Below are 19,553 nucleotides of genomic sequence, written 5' to 3' on the forward strand. Positions count from 1 at the left end.
AGTCCTAAAAACATCTGTGCAGTTATTTCAAGAGACTGAGCAGCCCAATTTCTGCTCAGTTAAATGTCAGCTGAGCATACCTGGCACTTTGCAAGAATTGCTTCCCTGAAAAAGATGAAGGCTGACTCTGAAAGTAAAGGGTGAGAATGGAGAGATGCAAGCAGCTGAATCTCTTAAATGTTCCTGAGCATCATTAAAAAGAAGGTTGACCAAGGAATGTAAATGCAAAAGACATCTAGGTCAAAACTTCAAGTGTGATTTTGGTGCAGCATCTCTAGATACATTAGTTGGATACAGTCTGAAACAGAAGAATTTGAAAAATATTTACAATATCCTGAAGGTATTTGGACATCTGTTCATTTGGGTGTTTTAGTTTTGCACTGAGGAGATAAGGGCAGAATAATTCCTGCTTGAACTTTACTCACTGGAAAAGTAAAATCATTGCTTTTGCCAATGAGAAAGAATAACTTTGAACAAGTTCTGGCCAAGTTCGTACCAAAGGTGCTGAACTCTTCTCTTTGAAGACATATCATGTAGCAGAGATCATTTTGTACTGCATGCTGATATTTCCTCCAAATTAACTTAAGCTGGCATTGTGCCTCAAAAGCTGAAAAATATTAGACCTGACACTCTGCTTGTTTGTTCTCCATTCAGAATGTCTATAGCTACCCCTTTTGTGACTTCTCTGTTGCTGCTGGGTTTCCAGTTAGATTGCTTAGATGTCCCTTCTCACTATTCTCAAAATCTCTGCTGGCCCCCAAGTGACTCCTCCACTGTGACTCATGGGCCTCTTTCATCAGGAGGCAAACTAATGGTCTCCTTCGACACATGCTGGATTTGTTCTGCTCAGCTCCAGGGTTTCTGCTGCTGCTAATGAGATTTTTCTGGAGGGCTGGGAAAGATCATTAAGGAATGGTTTCTGAAAGCCCAATATTAGTTTTTCAGTGTTTAACTAGGGGTGCCTCCTCACTGCTCAATGCTAATAATGGCACAATGATTGCTTTGGTAGTAGGGTGGTCAAGGATCAGCTCACTGGTGGCAGCACACAGGTCCATCTGCTAGAATGGGAGTTTTTTAACTTTTGGAGTGATGAAAAGAGGAGCAATGCTTGCAGGCTTATAGCAAGGTGAGTTGTGGAGCTGCGTGCTAAGTGAAAAACTTGTCACAAGGTCAATGGTATAACCTGGCTGCACATAGCAGAAATTCCTAGCTCGGTTAGGTATCCAGTCCAGTGAAAAAACCAGAGCAAATTACCAAAAATACTTACTTTGAGAGCAATCCTTGCCGTTGAGGACAACCAGGATGGTTCTAGATGGTGGTGGGTTGAGGAAAATGAAAACTGTCCTTGGGAGACAGCCCTGTCAGCTGCTGATTATGGGCTTGGTTAGAGAATGGGAATCATGGGGAAGAGAACACTGGGAGAGGAACTGTGGATAGTGCTAGAAGAGCTATGGGGAAGACAACACATAAGAATTTGGGAGAAAGGGAAAGCTCCCTGAGATGCTATTCATTAGTACTGTCAGAAAGTATTCAAGAAGACTGTGAATAAATACTTGACCAAAGGAGAAGGTACATGTAGTGCAGGGAGACAGAAGAAGGCATAATTAAACATCCTTCAGTTTCTCCAGACAACATCCTTTACTCCCAGTCCAGAGCTGACAAAGGCCTTAGGTTTCCCTATTTTCTGCTTTGGAAGATAGCATGCCAGCCCTTAATTCAGGGAACTTGGAATGCTGAGATACAGGGTTTAAACACCACTGAGGTAGCTGAAAAATTGAAGAAAGGAGAGAGGCGGAAAGGCATCACTGATGGGGCATGCTTCGTAGATTTTTGCAAGAACAGGAGAAAAAATCACCCTGATGGGAACACTGTGCCTTTAAAAGGACCTTGGCTGGGAAAAAAAATGCACTTGAGTTTAAGAGGAAGCTTAGTTTTGGACATGCCGATCTATTAAGATTCAAAAACAGGTACTCAGGTCACAGAGCTTTCCTGGAATGGTGGCAGAACTGTCCAAAGACTCAGTGCAAAGGGATTTCTGAGTACCACATCTGAAACAATGCAAAGAAGTGTCCTTCTTTGCCAAGAGCAGCAGGTAAAACCACTGCAGAGCTAAAACACTGAGATTGTACATGAAAGCCACAAGAAATCTGAATTCTTTAGATGAAGTGGTGGGCAAAAGATGATAAAATTTACCTGGTTGTGGTAATTTTGACATTTTTTCTGTTGTCAAACATTTATTGCTTCTAAAATTTTAGTTGAAGGAATGGCTAATTATCAACCTGTAGTGAAGACATATATTTTCTCATATTAAAAATAAAAGGGATAACTGAAAGTTTTACCTAAAAATACAACAAACATGTGAAAGATTTCAGGAGCATCCAGGGTCAGAGAGCTATTTTTACAGCTTCTGGAAATTAATGATATTCCTGTTAAGATACCAAATCATAATTATCTAATAACAAGGATAAATGTACAAACAATCATACTGGCAATAGCAGTAGGGTAGTATAGTTACACATGGAGATGTCTTTAGGGAGCAGAGAAACTCAGTGTAGATTAGAGTTGAAGGTTCATAAATGCCCCATCATTATAGGTCTTGAGACCAATAATGATGTAAAGCTGTAAAGCCAAACAGTCCTGGAAGGGTTTTAAACTCAGGTGAGCAGAACTGCTATACAGAAAAGAAAGGCTGTATTCACATTAGTCAAGGGAGGAGTAAGTCTCTTCTTTGGGATTTACCTCTGCACAAAAAGCAAATTTCCATTAAAATGGAAATACTTCCCATCAGTTAGAGATCCTTTTTCTTGCTGACATCAACTATTTTCTTGTCTGCTTGCTGTGTCCGCTCTGTTTCTGGCCTGAATTTCTCAGGGCACTTACATTTGCCTACATTTAATTCTTACCTTAGGGTATGGTTTTGGCAAACTGTCAGTTGGCATGTGCTGGGAAGTCAGGGCATTTCCCTGGGAAACATACTCTGCAGTAAAATCTGTTCCACACTGATAACATTTAGATCTGAGGAAAAACAGCTGAAAAGTATGGCCAAGGGCCTTTGGCAACTTCAGAGACAGCCAGAGTTCCTGCTTACAGCTGCTCAAAAAAGCCTAAATTAACTAGAAAAGAGGGAGCTTTTCTGGAATCCATTAGCCTTGGAGAAAAGCTAAAGCAGTGAGATATGCACAGGTAGTTTGAAGCTATCACCTGCAAGGAGAGAAAAGGTAGAAAGTGAGGCAGTTTCTGCAGGGAAACTCATCTTTAGCCTGGCTACATTAGTCAGCAATTTGAGAGTGCTGCTGTATGTGCACAACAGGGTAGGGATGCAAATGTTATGGGGCAGAGAGGGGAGTGGAGAAGCTGAATTGTTTGGAGGTTCTTTCCATACCTCCATGGGTGAGCAAAGTTTCGTCTGCCTTCAGCAAGTCTTCCTGTGAGTGGCAGATCAAAGGCAGCCTGCTTACCCATAAAATTTTCTGGATTGGTTTCTAAAGGCGTGAAGGTCAACTGACTTCTCCTTTTTAGAAATTGCACCCTTCACATTTCTCTCCTTTCTGGATACTAACAATATATTTCTCTTCAACACTATCAATAGCAGTTTAAATGAGCTTAAAATAGTTCAGGTGAGTTAGTGATTTAGCTGAAATCAGCCAGAATTCGAAAGTTAGAAGTGTAAGATGCATGGAGAGAATAAACAAGTTGACATGCCAAGTGCAATTGCACAGTATGGTTGTCTTCACTTCAGAAAGCAGCAGTTTTCTGGCAGATGAAAGGCAGACAGTGATTGTCACCACTGCTGCTCAGGATGAAATCCTGGAAACTAAAGAGTGGCTATCAGAATAAGAAGGCTATGACAAGACATAGCCTGTTTCTTTCAGCAGTGTGGAACACAGCTAGCAGAGGTGAGATTCCTAAGGTCATATATAGAAAAGCAGCAAGACCACAAAAAGTTACACATATTATTTGCCAGTAGAAAATTCAAGAAAGGGGCTAAAGACACCTTTATTCAGGGCTCAGAATCAGTGATACTGAAGAAACACAACTGATGATTTCTGTCTTCATCTCTGAAACAGCCTTTCTTTACTCACTGACTTTTCTTCACCAGATAAACTGTGTTTCTCTGTTCCCTGTGTTTAGATACTGCAAATATTTAAGAATTTGATGGGGCTCTGTGAGTAGGGAGCTCAGCTGAAGATATTATTCACAATTTATTTTTTTTTCATATTATTTAATACGTATCTCCTAAGACAAGGGAAAGGCTGTGTGCAGTTCCAGTCCAAACCAACACCAGTTGAACAGTTAACCATATATATTAGGCCAATGGTGGTTTATGTGTAAAACTTGATGGAAGTGAAATTTAGCCCATGGCTAAATGGCAGTAGGAGTAAGAATTGCATGACTAAAAAAAATCAGGATTTTTGTGCTGATGATAAGCATATAAATTCTGTAGAATTCCTCAATCAAATCAATATGCAGTCACCCTTTATGATAATTGATTTGGAGAAAATAACACCTTCCTTCACAATACACTTAGCTTTTCCCTAAAGATACAGGTAGTTAAAAAAAAAGAAAAATAAGAAAATAAGAAAAATTCTGGTTTTTTGAGGCTTTTTGGTTTTGCTAGATTCAGCTTAATCACTCTGTAATAGGTGGAAGCTTATTGAGTTATTTCTGAATAAAATGTAGTACTTGTAGCAAAAAAGTTTTTTTTTACAGTATTAATGAAAACTCCATGAAATTTAAAAGGCTGAATAGTTCAACAAGCTGGTATAGTCATTATTCTGGGGAGAAGGAAATGAAGAATGTAACAAGTGTGAACCATGTCTTCCAGGCAGAAGCTGGTCCCTAAAGTGCTATGACCATTGCCCAGAAGTGGCACTCAGTTCCCCATGATTGCTTTTCCTAAAGCTTTTGACAGTAATGTGGGGAGTGGATGCTCATTTTGAGGGCAGCCAAATTACTTCTAAACTGCATCATCAGGCCTTTCTTTTGATTAAAGAGTTTTAGCATTTCATGGAAGTGGTCTTCCCCAGGGTCTGCAGGTGGGGCTCACTGCCCAGGCAGCACCAGCCTGCCACATCTCTCGGTGCTTTTACAGAGACTATTGCTTCTCTCCAGAGAGTGAGTTTTGCTAGTGTTTCTTTCCCTCAAAGAGCACAAGAGTGAACTCCTTGGGCCCAGGAGGAGCCAAATGTCCAAGTCTGTTAGCAGTGTTAGCAGCACAAGGCCTGGCTGTACACATGTGCAGCCACAGACTGATGGATTTTGAATGAAATATAAGAAAGGCAATGGGAAAGCAGAACAAGCTGGCTAAAGGGGCATCATCCCATACTCTAGACTTTAAGGGACTTACCAAAATCAAGTGTGAACTGCAAACATGTTAGCATAGAGAGTGTGAATTCACGTTATGCAGACACAGAAATACATCAGCTGCAACAAATGATCTTACAAGTCTCTGTAACTGCTAGGAAACTGTCTGGATGATGAAGCCCCTCACATGTGTCTGAGTTTTGCCCAGGGGACCACAGACTGACTAATGAACTTGTCAGTAAGGCTGGCAGGGCTTTAGAGTTACAGCAGAGTGGAGTTCCTATCCAGAATGCTGTAATGAGAGTGTTTTGTGCTGGCTGGATAATACCTGTATGGATCACTCCTTTTATTTCCATGCCCTTTGCAGCCTTTTGTGTTGATCAAAAATCTTGTATCTCCAAAATTGCCCACCAGACAGGCCCTATTAGCTTTTTTCTCTTGCAAAGTTCCTTTATGGATGAAGGCAGTTCAGGCTGCACTGGGGGTTCAATGTAGACCTTTCACCTTGCAAATTGCTTTAGCTGATGTCGGTTGATGCATTTCAAATCAAATGTCATGTCCTCAGTCTTGTCTGTAAGTTTTACACCATAATTCCCTCCCTTGCCCAGGGTAGGCCCATGAATCCTGGTCTCCAATATCCTCCTGCTGCCTAGCAAATGATAATTTATTTTACTACTTGTGAGACAGATCTCTATTTGACAGCTGTTTCCTGGTGAAAGCAACTGTTTTGTCAGCAATTCAATGGAAGAAGGCTCTTCTTGGGACTAAAGTCCTTGACTTAAACTTTTAAAATACCTATTCTGAAGACAGTGTAAATTCTATTGTCCATAACTCATGTGACCCATCTTCCTACTAGAGGGAGAAAGCAAAGCAAAATGAATTTATTAAGTAAAGATTATGAGGAAAAGTTGACTTTGTAAGCACTGTAGCTGGCAAGTATACAGTCATTGTCATTCAATAGAGGTACCCTACATTTTCAACACTGCTGTTCTGCACTGAGAGGTTCAAAGGTCCAGTGGTATCTTAGTCATAAGCAGCAGTGGGCAGCCACAAATACAGGAAGGCAGATGGCACTGCAAAGCCTGCCTCTGAAGCTAGAAGGAAACCAAATCCCTTCCCAGAAAAGCTATTTATTCTGTCTTCATTATGGGGCTGAATCACAAAGCTCTACCCCTGTATCCCTGTTGCTGCCTGAAATCAGTGTGTCACCAGGGGACGTCCTGTCTCTCATGACAGCTGTCATCTTGACCAGCACACTGTAAACTGAAACAGGGAATCACTGCCCCTAAACCCACAAGTTATCACAGCTTGTGTTGGAGCATCAGCACCAAGCAGGTCTGTGTCCTGAGAGGAGCTGTGTGCTCTATAATCCCCCTCTGAGCCAGGGGCTGCAGAATCTACAAGGAAATGTTTTATTTCACACAGTGTCAGGGAAGCTGGGAAAATAGCTGGGAAAAGGTCAGCTCTGAAAAGATGCTTTTACAGACTCAGGCTCGCAAATGTTGAAGAAACTGCACAGTCTGAGACACTGAATTGTCAGAAGTTCCATTTGTACTTTTAAAGGTACCAGCTCTGTGGGAGGTGTGAGTTCATTCAGCTGGTCACTGCACAGCCTGCAGTGCGTTTGAACTGGTCTGAAATGTCCTGCAGATACCTGGCTAGAGGGGCTGCACTGGGAAATGTCAGTCCTGTCTAAAATAGGAAAAAAAAGGAGGTGTGTGGGAGAAAATATGACTAAAAATAGTGTTTCCCCCCTCGTTACAAAATACAGGTAAAAATAAAATTCAACACTTCCAGACTTTCTGCATCCCTGAATGACAGCCAGGTATGCATTCATGACACTTGTCTCACTGCTAAAAAAATGCAAAACAAAGGCAACTTCCACATTTATTTTTAGTTCAGTTTGTTAAATTCCATGGCTCATAATAGGGTTACATTTGGTCCCCAAAACAGGTTTGTCTTGGGAAGTCTTCTGTAGCTGATAACCCATTTATGTTCACGTTGCTTGTTTTAAAATGTATATGGGATTAGTGGGTTTTCATTGTGAAACTTGATCCAATGAAAAGGGATTTTTCCCCCAAACAAGGATTTTCCTTTTTGAATAAAATTCTTGATAATAATAACAACAACAACAACTACAACAACAACAACAATAATAATTTCATTGTTTTTCAAAAGGAAAAAAATGGATATAACCTTCTGGCAATAAAATATATTTTTCTTTATAAATTTATTTGATCTTATTCAGTTTTGAAAATTGAATGCATATCTTTTTTTTTTTTCCTGTAGAGATCTCCAATAATAGTGTTTCAGGTTTGTTGGATTTTTTTGTTGTTGTTTTGTTTTATTTCTAAAACATGCCTTTGAAGGAATTTTAAAAGTCCCAGTAAGTGGGTATTATTCTTTCTGTGCTTTGAACAGAATACAATTGTTGGCTCTTTTGTTTCATTAATTCCCCATACAAATACACATTGTACTCAATTTAGGTTCCTGAAAGACACAGGGATTACAAGCCTATTTAGCCAGACTAAATCCTTTGGAAATTTAAAATGGAAAATATTATCACAGTTTGACTGTTAAATCTACCAAAATTTTGTGTAACCAGTTAATTATTTGCTTGAGAGGATCCCTAAATCTTCTTGTGAAAGCAGGGAGCTCTGGCAATGATGCAATCCCCAAACCAGAAAGCAATCCCCAAACCAAGCACACATTGTCATGTGGAGTGGGGGAAAATTCAGAGCAGCTGAGGAATTTTGAAGGTTTTTTTTTTGTTAGAAATGCTTTGCTGAGAGGACAGGTACACCTGTGTAATTAAAAGGAGCAGCTCAAGAAGAGGGAATTAAGGAAAACTCCAGGGAACTGATCAAATACAAACGCTTGGTATAAAAAATGTGTCTAAAGAATGGGCAAAAAGTGCCTCCAGAAAAAGTGAAAGGGAGGGAGTGCATTGTGAGCAGGAGCTCAACAGGATGGCAGGAGCAGGTGAACAGATAAACTCTGGCTGCTCACTTCCTCCTGCCTCTGAAACAGCAGGACTGTGATGCACCCCACTGTAGTTATATGAGTGTCTCCAAAGACCTTCATCATCCAAATGTTTCATTTCCTGACAACAAGAACCTGTAAAACTCTGATATTTTGGACTGGCTGCTGAGGCCAGGAAGTCATGTTATCTTGCGATGGGATCATCAAGCCATGGTGTTAACTTTGCAGGAGGAGGTGGGAAAGGGTACATCCTTTTTCATAAAAATAAAACTGTTCTGCCAAGATGTAAATGGGATGGATAAATTTTCTGCTCATCTGACTTTGTAAGATGCTCTCGATAACTCCTCAGTCAGCAAAAAAATATATCTAAAATGTGATAGCAAGGAACCCCAGAGAGTACAGGATTGAGAAGTCACCACTCAAATGTCTTTAAAGGTATTGAGGTTGCTTGGCACTATTGTGGTTTTAAATGATCTTACAGATTTACCTTTTTTTAAATGACTCATTTCTTCTATCTGAAATGGGATCCTAGTAGTTAATTTAAATTTATTATGGCTATCTTGATTTGTCCAGCAGCAAGGTGGGGGTCGAGCAGACTCTAAAAAAAGGGTCTTTTCTGGTCAGACAGTAAAGGGCATGTGTGTGGATGCCAGAAGAATGAAGAATAAAGAGCAGAAGGATAAAGAAGTTAGAATAAGAGGTGTGAAGACATCACAGCTATTTACCTATCTGTCACAGCATACCTTCCAGTCACCTCTGCAGGACCACATGATGTCTAAAATATGTGAAGCAAAAGTAATTATCTTGTCTCAGTGGCTCCAGCTTTTTATGGAAGTCAGTTAGTTTGAGGCATTTTCTGTTCAAAATTAAATTAGAGGCAGGCTTTTCAAAACATCTGAACTACTGAATGTCTCAGTATGATGTCTCCACACACATGCATGTGTTTTTGGCATGCAGCTGGCATTTTCCCAGCTTTCCTGGGACGAATGGCCTACTTCTGGGTACCTTTTCCCTTCAAAATCCCATCTCAGTACACTGTAGTGTTTTGAATTTCCAATTAATTTTCTCTTTTATTTTGTTTAATTTTACATGCTGAGGGAAATGATGGATTGAGCCAGCATGGGTTAGTGTTTTTGAAATTGGGGTATATCTTAATGTAATACAACAAACTTCAATGGGGGAAGATCCTTATTACATATCTTTTGTCAGAATGCAATAAAGGACTAGCAGGAGACATAAGACTATAAGGAAGAGGGGAGGAAAGTAAAGAAATACGTCTGTATCTTCTCTGTATGTGCTTTTCAGCTCTATGTGTTGTGTAGTTCAGTGTCTATTTAACTATCAAACAACGTGCTCAGAAATATGGACTGACAGAAATATGTACCCTGCAACTCCTTTTCTTCTCTCTCAGTTCTGGGATTATGGAAGGATTTCAGGTGTGTGAAGGCCTCCTTGAAAAATCAAAACAAAGTACCAGGGTACTGTTTTGGAAATGGAAATGCACCCAGCAGTAGGTAGAAACCCAAATTCCTTTGCTCTGCAGTTTCTATCACAGGAAAACAGAGTTCTGCATTCAGGATGTCCTTTTGTGCTAGCATGACAAGAGTCTGATGTATTTCAAGCTTATAATTTTGCTTTTCTAGTGTTTGTTTTTTCATTTCTATATGTTTTTCCCCTCTCTGTTGGGCAGATGATGGTTCTTACGAAAGGTCATCAGTATTCCTGGGAACAGATTCACAGGGGCAGAATAAAAATGGGATGTAGATTCTCTCTTTCCCTGCCAGTGCTGCCCGATTAAGTAAATGTGCTTCTGATCATGAGAGAAGAGAGGTATCACACTGCCATGCAGCCAAAACCTCCACACTGGGACTATGTCTGGCCCAGTTTACGAATTGCTATTATTTTAAAGAAAGTCCTTTGCTAGCCCCTTATTTTTCTGATGCAGCAGTGCAGGTGCAAAAAGATTGTCTGGATTTCTGAAGCAGGATTTCCTCTTTGCTCCTTTGCTGAGGCAGAGTAAAAGTATTCTTCCCTTTTTTAAATAGAAGCAGAGTGAAAATTTTCCATGTTTCCGAAATATTTGTGAAACTTTAGCAGAAAAACATGGAAGGCCACTGTATATTCTGATGTTTTAAACTACTGGGGCTGAGCAAGAAAGGCAGGGAGAGGACAGGAAACAGAGGACAGGTGCTCTTTCCTTACAGTCTAGAAGTCACCGCTGATGGAGGTAATTACTGAGAGAGTCTTGTCTGCCTTCTCCCCAAGAAGAGGTAGTAAAATCAGGCATCAGTACTTGAGGGGATGCTAGCAAGGAATAATAACTGACATTTGGATTGAGGTCTCTATAAATGGCAGTTTGTCATTACATTGATGTGCATTGTTAAAAATTTTGCCTCCAGAGGCTGCAAGAATTTGACGTATTTGTAGTAATGAGTGAGCCTTCCAAAGTGGATTACACTAAGTACAATATCTCAGGCTAATTTTGAGCTCTGTGTTTACTTTGGAAGCCCTTTAAATCCACTCTAAAATGGTTAAACTAAAACTGTCTGCTGAAGCATTTTAGGCTTTCTGAAACAGAATTACATGAAAAATTGCTTTTACAAAAAGTCAACAAAAATGTTTTGCCCTGCACAGAGTAGAAATACTTACTGCAGAAATAGGAAACAGAAACAATTTCATAGCACAGACAGCACATATGTAGCTGCTTTTCCTCAGCACCTTCTTTCAAAAGAGATCATCCCAGGAATTCAGTACCACTATTTTAAGTGAGTGCTCTGGAAAAATGGAGTATTTCTTGTTATAATGTTACACTGCAAACAGTGACTACTAACTCAACCAGACACCAAACCAAGGACTCCAGGTGAAGGCACTGGAACTGTTGAACTTCCTTGGCTCAGAAGGCTCAGAAGAATTATTTCCATTTCCAAGTTGTATAACTCTTTCATTTCTTTTCTCCCTCCTCTACCCTTTCCATCAATAAAGGTTAGGTGAGAACTTCACTGGAAATGTTAGGAAATGAAAAAACTTAGGATCAGGATTGGTGCTGGCTGCATAGAGACCAGGGCAGAGACCATGCCAGAGACCAGGGCAGCTGGTGCTGCACTCCAGGAGCCAGGGATCCAGGCAAAGGCTATATACAGATAACCCACCCATTGCCTCCTGGCTGTCAGGAAGGTTTTTGTCAGTGCTGACAGCCTGTCCCCTTCACGAGCATCAAATTAATTCCAGCACTAAAATAAATCTCAAATTGAGCCATGGCTGATAAAGAATCCACAGCATGTCCTTGTTACCTTCTATGTGTGTCTGTCTCCTGTCTCTGCAGGAAGGGCTCCTTAACCAGCTCTTTGTGAGCAAACAGATGGGAAACAAGCAAATCTAGCAGTTGTCTTTCCCTCTGGTACCTCAGCCACTCTAGACTGTGACACATGGAGGCTCCCAATGGTGAGATTTACATAACAATTTAATTTTAAAGAAAGAGGACGTGTGTTTTTCTGGCAGTTGTGTAATTAGTGTGGTTCCTCAGCAGACCCACCACCGTTCCTTACACTTTTTACCGAGAAAGTTAGAAATTGCAGACAGGTTTTAGCAGACAGTGGTTATCTAGGGTGAAAGTCAAAGCCCTTGCTGGAGTGGGTAAAAACTCATCCAAAATATGACTTCAGCTTCATTCCCTGCCTTCAATCTTACATGTCCTTTGATTTCCACACACAGAATTTGGATGATTACTAAGGACAAGTCTAGGGGGCAAAGATATAGAGGGGAATGTGATCTGGGGGCTCTTATTTGTGGATTGGCCTACATGTTGATCATACTTATGTGCAGTTCTGTTTTAAGTTGTATTAGTTCTGTTTTCATCTAAGAGCTTTATGCCTTTATGATATTGATCTCATAAATACAAATACTTCAGAATAATTGCAGAAAACTTGAGAGAGGAGAAGAACAGGCCTTGCATAATTTAAAAATTCTTCTATTTTTTTCTATTCTTTATGCCATGACTTTTGAAGAATGCTGGACTGGGTGGGAAAGAACTCCATCTCAATCTTTGAAGAGAGGCAAGGAGGCAATGAGAATAAAAGCAATAAGGCAGAAAAATTAGCTACTGTAATTCTGTAAAATTGCCGGAGTAACAAGACTTACATCTTTGCTTTTAGTCTGCAGTGGATTTACCTTCTCTAAAGTCATGGTGATGAGTCCTGACAAGCACCAACCCCCTTTGGAGAGGAGTAAACATTTTGTACATGAGAGGCTGGTGGCCATGGAAGACATGGTACACTGAATACTATGGTACACTAGCACTCACCCCGTGCTGATGGTGAAGTGCTTTGCTGGCCTGGAATGACCACAGATGACAAACAAACACAGGTTCATTCAATCCATTTGGGCCTGAGAAATCCTTTCAGGGAGGCTAGAGAGAAAACAGAGAAGTGTCTTTGTGTGTAAATGCTTTCATTGTACCTCAAACTGACAAAACTCCCTTTATTTACCAGGTCATGGTTCAAACTATCCCAAACTATCCTTGTCTATCTGATTCCATTGGAAGAACTATAGGACAGAGGGTAAAGTTTAGCTACAGGTGAGGCAGGTTTCTTTCTGCTATTCCAGCATTCGTGCTTTTTCCTTCACACTGCTTTTTTTTTTTTTTTTTTTCTTAATTGAATTCTATGTTGAGACTGTGTGCCTTTCTTCCTCTTTAATCTTCCACTTTAGGAATTCATTTGCAATGTGATAGATCGAGTTTGTGTTTCAGGAGGTGTCAGTGGGACCATGATAATGCATCTCAAATGGTAAAGCCTGCATCTTAATTGATTACCCATGTTCCTCCTTGGCCATGTCCTCTGCCACAAATTCAGCATAAGGGGGCACAGGGAGAAGGGGATGGGGTTCAGAAAGGGGGAAGGAAAAGAGAAGGCACTGAAGAGTTTTAAAAGGATTTGTGTTAATTCCTTCAAGACGTCCCTATGTGATGTTTCTCAGTCAATAGGAGATTAGATTGAAGAGAGGATAGCCACTGTTAATCCTCTTCTATCCATTCCCACAATGGGTATTAATATAGGAGCAAAACAGAAACAAACTTACAGAGGATTTTTTTGGTTCTTTTTTCATTTCATTGCATGTCAAGAAGAGCACTGAAGAGCGGAGTCTTTGGTCTTGTTTTTCCCAGGAAGGCAGTAGTCAAGGGGGAACGTCACATGAATGTTGGACTGATTACTCAGGCTCCCTCTGCAGCTGCAGACATCTCAGCCCAGAGCTGTAACTGTGACCAGGCAGATTAAGCATTTCTACTTCCAGCAAGGATGGAGAAAAATATTTGTGCAGTGATTTAGGGTCCATGTTTCCTTTGAGACCACGTGATTCAAACTGTCATTATCATGAATCTTCTGGGTTTCTTGTCACATTTTTAGGAAGAAATTTCCTTTTTATTCACTCAGTATCAGTGCGAATACTGAAAAGTATTTCGAGAGACAGGTGTGCTGTGAGCCATTTCAATTCTGGTTTGTCCATCTGGCCCATTCTCTCACCTACCCCTTTATCAAGGCATATCTGGTCTATTTGCATGCTAGAAAGAAAGGGAAGCACTAGTGATAATAGTGATAATAACTTTCCCTTCTCATACACTGATCAGACAATTATAAGTATCTTCATGCCTTATTTGAAGCGTCTTTAGAGAGCTCCTGTATTTTTGCTGTCTTATGCATCTCCCCCAGAGCAAGAATATATGTCCTAAACTAGGTCAATGTGCACACCTTTTCTTAGATAACAGACCAGCAGTGAATATGGGAGCAAATGAAGAGGACATGGAGCTGGGGAAAAAAAGAAGAGTTTTTCTTAATTCATCCACCTCCTATTTTTTCCCCTATTGACAAAATAAAAAAAAAAAATTAAAAAAGAGAAATTCATGAAAAATTAATGTAAGATACAAGCCTGATCTTTAAATAGTGTCTGCCTAAATATGGACATCCTGACTCTCGATGGCAAGTTCGTTATGTTCTGCCAGTATTAACCTTTGGGGAAGACTGAGGTTATTATCATAAGCATTTCTATAGTAACTTTTATCATAAGGTACTGAAGCGATTCACCAGCACTAACCTTGGAGTAACCTTCTAGATCAGTTAGTTATCAGTTCTCCTCTTTTACATACAGAAAAGCAGTGCTGCAGAGCACTGAAGCAACTTTCCCAAAGTAGTTCATAACCTGTGGCATAACTCAGGACCAAGGCACAGGTCTCTAGGCTCCAAAACTGGTGCTTTGAGCGCAGGGTGGCCCTCCTTCAGGCAGCCCACTGACAGACAAAGTGGGACTTTATTCCTCATTTCCAGTCAGAGCTGTAGCAGCAGAGAACTTCTGCTTCTTTTGCTTTTGGTCAAGCCTTTTCCCTACAGAGAAATAAATAATCCATTTGCTGTTTCTGCCTGACATATCATCAAACATGCACAGCTCAGACATCTAAAACACAGGTGAATAGAGGTAGAATCTGTTTTAATATATAATTGTCCAGTTTATTTCAGGATTCTGGAGAAAAGAATGTTCCCTATTACACACAGGAACTTTAGGTAGGTTTCAAAGGGACCACCTGTCATTTTCAAGCAGAAGATTGATAAGGCCTGGCATCAATTTTATCCATGGTCTCTGCTTCCACCTTCTCTCCTCAAATACGTTTTTATTCTTTACCTCAGTGTCTGATTTTGATGAGCTTTTTGTCAGTCTCCAGACCAGACTGTCCAACACAGGATATCAACTACCAACAGAACACAGATACACCATTCTTCCCATGGAGCATGTGAAGAGTAGAGCATCTCAGGGGCTGTTCCAGTCCACCAGTCCTAGCCCTGCTCAGCTCTTGCTCTCTAGTAGGGGCTGTGGGGTGTGAAGGAAATATGGACAGCCTCAGCCTACCCACCAGTGCAGGCTGGGCTCCAGCTGCTCCTTTGGTTGTTTGCAGCCTGGGCTGGACTCACTGGTTACCTCAAGCATATAAAAAAGAATCCCTCCCCACGCAATAAACAACAGTGGTTTTATTGCCTTTTTTCCCCCTGGTACATTTGTGTAAGCCACAGTTGGGCTATTCTTCATCATGAAAGTACCAGCCAAGCCTTGAAATCCAAGCCTTTTATATTGTAGGCAGTGATGTGATTTCAGAGAATGAGCAGCTAAGGCATGTTCTCCAGGAAAGAAACAGAAAACCACTCAAAACACCAAATAACATCCTGACTGAAAGAAAATGAGGGTCCAGTCTCTAACCTTCTTTGGCATTTTACCGTGACAAACCTCATGATGGCCAAAACAGCATTCCCAAAGGTCCAGGGGCTCTTGGAAAGATTGGCAGACTGCACTTGCTGTAAGTATTTGGGGTTGTTCTAGCATTTGTCACTTATTTCCTTTACCCTGTTGGTTTTTATCTCCTCCTTGTTTAATCAGGTATAGTTAGCATATTGTTCCACAGAGCTCAGATATATTTCCTTTCAGGTGCAGCTTTAGTGAATAATAAATTTGACTCCAGTCACTCCTAACACTCTTAACCAATTTAAGCTCTCTCTTCCCTAAATTCAGAGACTACTCAAGGAAAAACTCCCTCCATATTTCCCCTCTCTCCCAAGCCAAGGTCTCTTCCACATTGATTGATTCACCATCACCTTTCACATGCCAGCTGCAGCTGAAAAGCTCCACCTGCTGCTATTACTCAGCAGTAATTGCACTGCACTTTTGTGCAGGCTTCAGGCATTCATCATCAGGATGACTCAATAAGGCAGTCCTGCATTGATGAAAGGCCTTAGAGCCTCCATCTCTCTTGTACATGCAGTAGCCACCTTCTGGATAAACCCTAGTGTGTATTGGGGGGATGGAAGAGTGCATTTTATGATGAGTAATTTACTTGCCAAAATTTCTTGTCTCATCTGCTCCCTGTTCTTAGGCTGTATGAGAACCAATCCTCGCATACATTACTCCCCAAATATTTCCCGTGAGCCATGTTGCATGCGTAGCTTTTCCTCAGGCAGTCCCCTAGAGAGCATTCAAAATCAAAGCCATGTGACACATGTGTCCAGCCTGCAAGCCATGACCTTGGTGCCTCCCAGGAGACCCAAATCCTTTGTGCCTGCTTATTCTGCTGCTGGCTGTGCATGTTGGAGCCCTTTGGCTGGGTTTGAGCTCTCGGCATGGCTACACTCCCACTCACGCTTCCACCTGATGTGTTCCAGCTCCTTCCCAGCTGCAGCCCCATCACTGGCCAGTCACACAGGGACATCCCCTCCTTCACCTCCTCATTTGTATGAAAGCAGCCAAAGGACCAGATGTCACTGGTCACAGACTCCTTTCAGGGGCAAACAAGAGGGCAGGAGAGAGAAGCTGGTGAAACATCCACTTATTTCTCTCCAATGCCATTTCCCCTGCTGCTTCAGGACTGACTGTGCAACGTGGTGTAGAGGGATTCAAAGCATTGACTTGTTCTTAGTGGGGGTATTTCTCTGCCTGTACCGGGCAAATATCACTCTGGGATGAAGGTCTCTAGAGAGCTCAAAATTCACTTTTCATAACCATTATGTAATATTCCCTTGCAGCTGTCTAGCAGAACATTTCTGCTAACTAAATCACCAGAACAGATCTGGAAAGCAAGCAGAGCGTATACCTGCAGGGTCATACAATATTTATTTACCACTTGCAGCCTTCTTTCATTTTCCTTTGGAATACCATTTATCCAGCTTTGGAAAGGTGCAACAGTCATGTCAGGAGGCAAGCCTAAGTCAAGAACAGCAGCACCACTCTTGGCACTATTACAGACTCTCTCTGTAGCATCCCAACAGCTCCTCCAGTGCCTCTGGTCACCCTGACCTGGGCAGCAGAAACATTTCTGTTTGCTGTGGTGTGATGAGTGTGAGCACATTGGTGGATTAGGAGTGTCAGATGTTATGCTGGAGTTGCTCAGCAGGCTTTCCACCTTCACTTCTGTGGGTTTTCTTTGATCTGCCTTATGCAGATTGTGGAATGCATTCCTATGTATTTTAGACATCTACACCTACATACATACATATCTAGAACAGTCTCTGTATATATATGCATCTCTATATATCACCATACTGATAATCATTACCAGTAGGAGAGGAGGAGTTACAAATCTGAAATGCAGCACATGTGCATTGCTGGTGCTGCCAGTGGGACTGCATCAAAGCTGGCTGACAATGTAAACAGATTTATTTCCCCCCCAAGTGTCAACACTTCAACAATTTAGTCTATTTGACAATAGGCACAAAATGGAAAGAAAAAAAGAGAGTTGCCAAATCTTTCTGTTTGAAGAAGTTCAAAGATTCTTGTTCTCCCTTTTCAAATTTGCAAATGTGATACATTTTACCTTCTTTGGTTGGGAAACATGGTTCTCTCCAAACTATTTCTGTCCCAGACTTTCTGTCATTCTTAGAAGTTAATTGGTCTAGAATTTTAAAGGTGTTGCACATCAAATGTGCCTAAAGATGCAGACAAGTGTTCATACTTCTAAAAAATAAAACTAAATTTCATTATGCATTTTTAGGTGTCAAAGTATCTTTACAAACCTGGCCTGTATTTCCTCTGTAGGTGGGTGTCACAAGTGTTAGAGTAACCAATGATTCATTGCATATGCTATCATTGGGACATATAATTGCTTGATTGTTTCTTCAGAACTCCTCAGAGACTTTGTCCTGATTTCCAGAGAGAGAAAAGACCTCATCCTCCAGTCCTCCTGTTTTACAGTTTTATGTGCTTTAATTGCAAAATCAAATAATTAAGAACTGTAACATAAAATAAATATTAATTTTAAATTTTTAGAATTTACTTTGATATAAACAAAAATAATTAATCCAATTATGAGGATAATTGATCCATTCTTAATAAACCAACAACCTTTATCTAGCACAGAGGACAGCAGTTAGCTGCCAACATAACATAGCATTATCAGCACCAGCTGGAACATCTTATTCCATCCTGAATGCCAGATATAGCAAGGTGTCAGTCACTCCCAGATCAAAGGTGATAGTGGTGTTCATTTAGATAGTCTGTTCAAATTATAGATGGTCAGACAGTAGCCAATGTCTCTGCCAAGGGAGGCTGCATAGAAACATCGTGGTGTGTTTCAAAATGATGCAGCTTGTTACATTCAAAATTTAGATGAAAATGCACTGAGAAATGCTTTCAGGATTAATCACATAGCATTCCCAATCTAAAATTTTGTGCATGCATGATTCTAGAAATTGACTGATTAAGTTAGGGATGCCTTAGATATGCAGAATCTATTAACTGCCTTTAATAGGAAAATCTCTGTATTATCTGCAAGTGCACATGTGCACACACACAGAGAAAGCTACATGAAGTGTCAGAAGTCCCCTTTTACTGACACTAGAACTATCCTTCTAAGAAAAGGATCACAGAAAGACAACCCTTGTAGGTTTTTTGTTTAGCCAATACAGTTTCTGTGACTTTCTTCAGAGAGTTTCAGGAAGGTAACACATTGTTCAGAAAATTACTTAGTTGTTTACTTGAACTGCCTGTTTAACACTGATAACTTTTCTGTCTAATGTTCCTGTATATTGCAGCACATCTGCCCACTTTTTGTGGCTGCCTGGGAAGGTAGAATGACTATGAAGTTGTTTAAGTGTGGTGGTTATGCGATGGCAACAACAGGCAGACCCAGTTTTAGTGGCTAGGAAACAGAAACATACATTTTTGATCTTTCAGAAGGGATGATGCAGCTTATCCCACCTCTTCCTAACTGCTGCTCACCAGTTTCTTGGCAAATTCAAATGAGAGGCTTCTGAATTCACTAGCATTGCTTGGTATATCTTGCTTCTCCCTTTAAAAGGCAATCCCTTATCATCACAGGGGAAACAAAAATCCATCCCTTCAGACAGAGAATGTTCAGATTTTTTAATATTTCAGATCATGGCTCAATGGACAGATGCCACATGAGTCCTGGCTCCAAAACTAGTTGGAAATACAGACCTAGCAAAACGCTGGTGCTAAAGATAGTAATTCTGTCAACTCAACACAGCAGTTGCTAATCTGCAAGGACCCACAGAACTGCTTATTGACAGCTTGTTTCCAGCTACATTTTGATTCAGGCAAATTAAAGAGCAAATATCACCATTTGTCACCAAAAAAAAGGGAGTTTCCTTGTACTAACTTAGATTTTTAATCACAGTCTTGTAGGCACAGACCTGTTTTTAACTCACAGTATAGCCTTCAGAACAGACAAGCCTGATCCTAGTTAGTTGCCTTACTCTAACTGGATTAAAATGTGTATT

The 19,553-nt window shown here is 40.7% G+C and overlaps 1 protein-coding gene across 1 annotated transcript in view; it reads left to right on the top strand.

Moving 5' to 3' along the window:
• Positions 1-19,553, top strand: part of LOC111937390 (uncharacterized) — a 104,111-nt gene that overhangs the window by 13,550 nt on the left and 71,008 nt on the right. The window contains exon 6 of the mRNA XM_086887301.1: positions 12,774-12,859. Within this exon, the coding sequence (XP_086743427.1) occupies positions 12,774-12,859 (86 nt within the window). The remainder of the gene's footprint in view (positions 1-12,773; positions 12,860-19,553) is intronic.

Source organism: Cyanistes caeruleus, chromosome 4 (assembly GCF_971803275.1).
Source record: "Cyanistes caeruleus chromosome 4, bCyaCae1.hap1.1, whole genome shotgun sequence".
NCBI classification, from domain to species: domain Eukaryota; kingdom Metazoa; phylum Chordata; class Aves; order Passeriformes; family Paridae; genus Cyanistes; species Cyanistes caeruleus.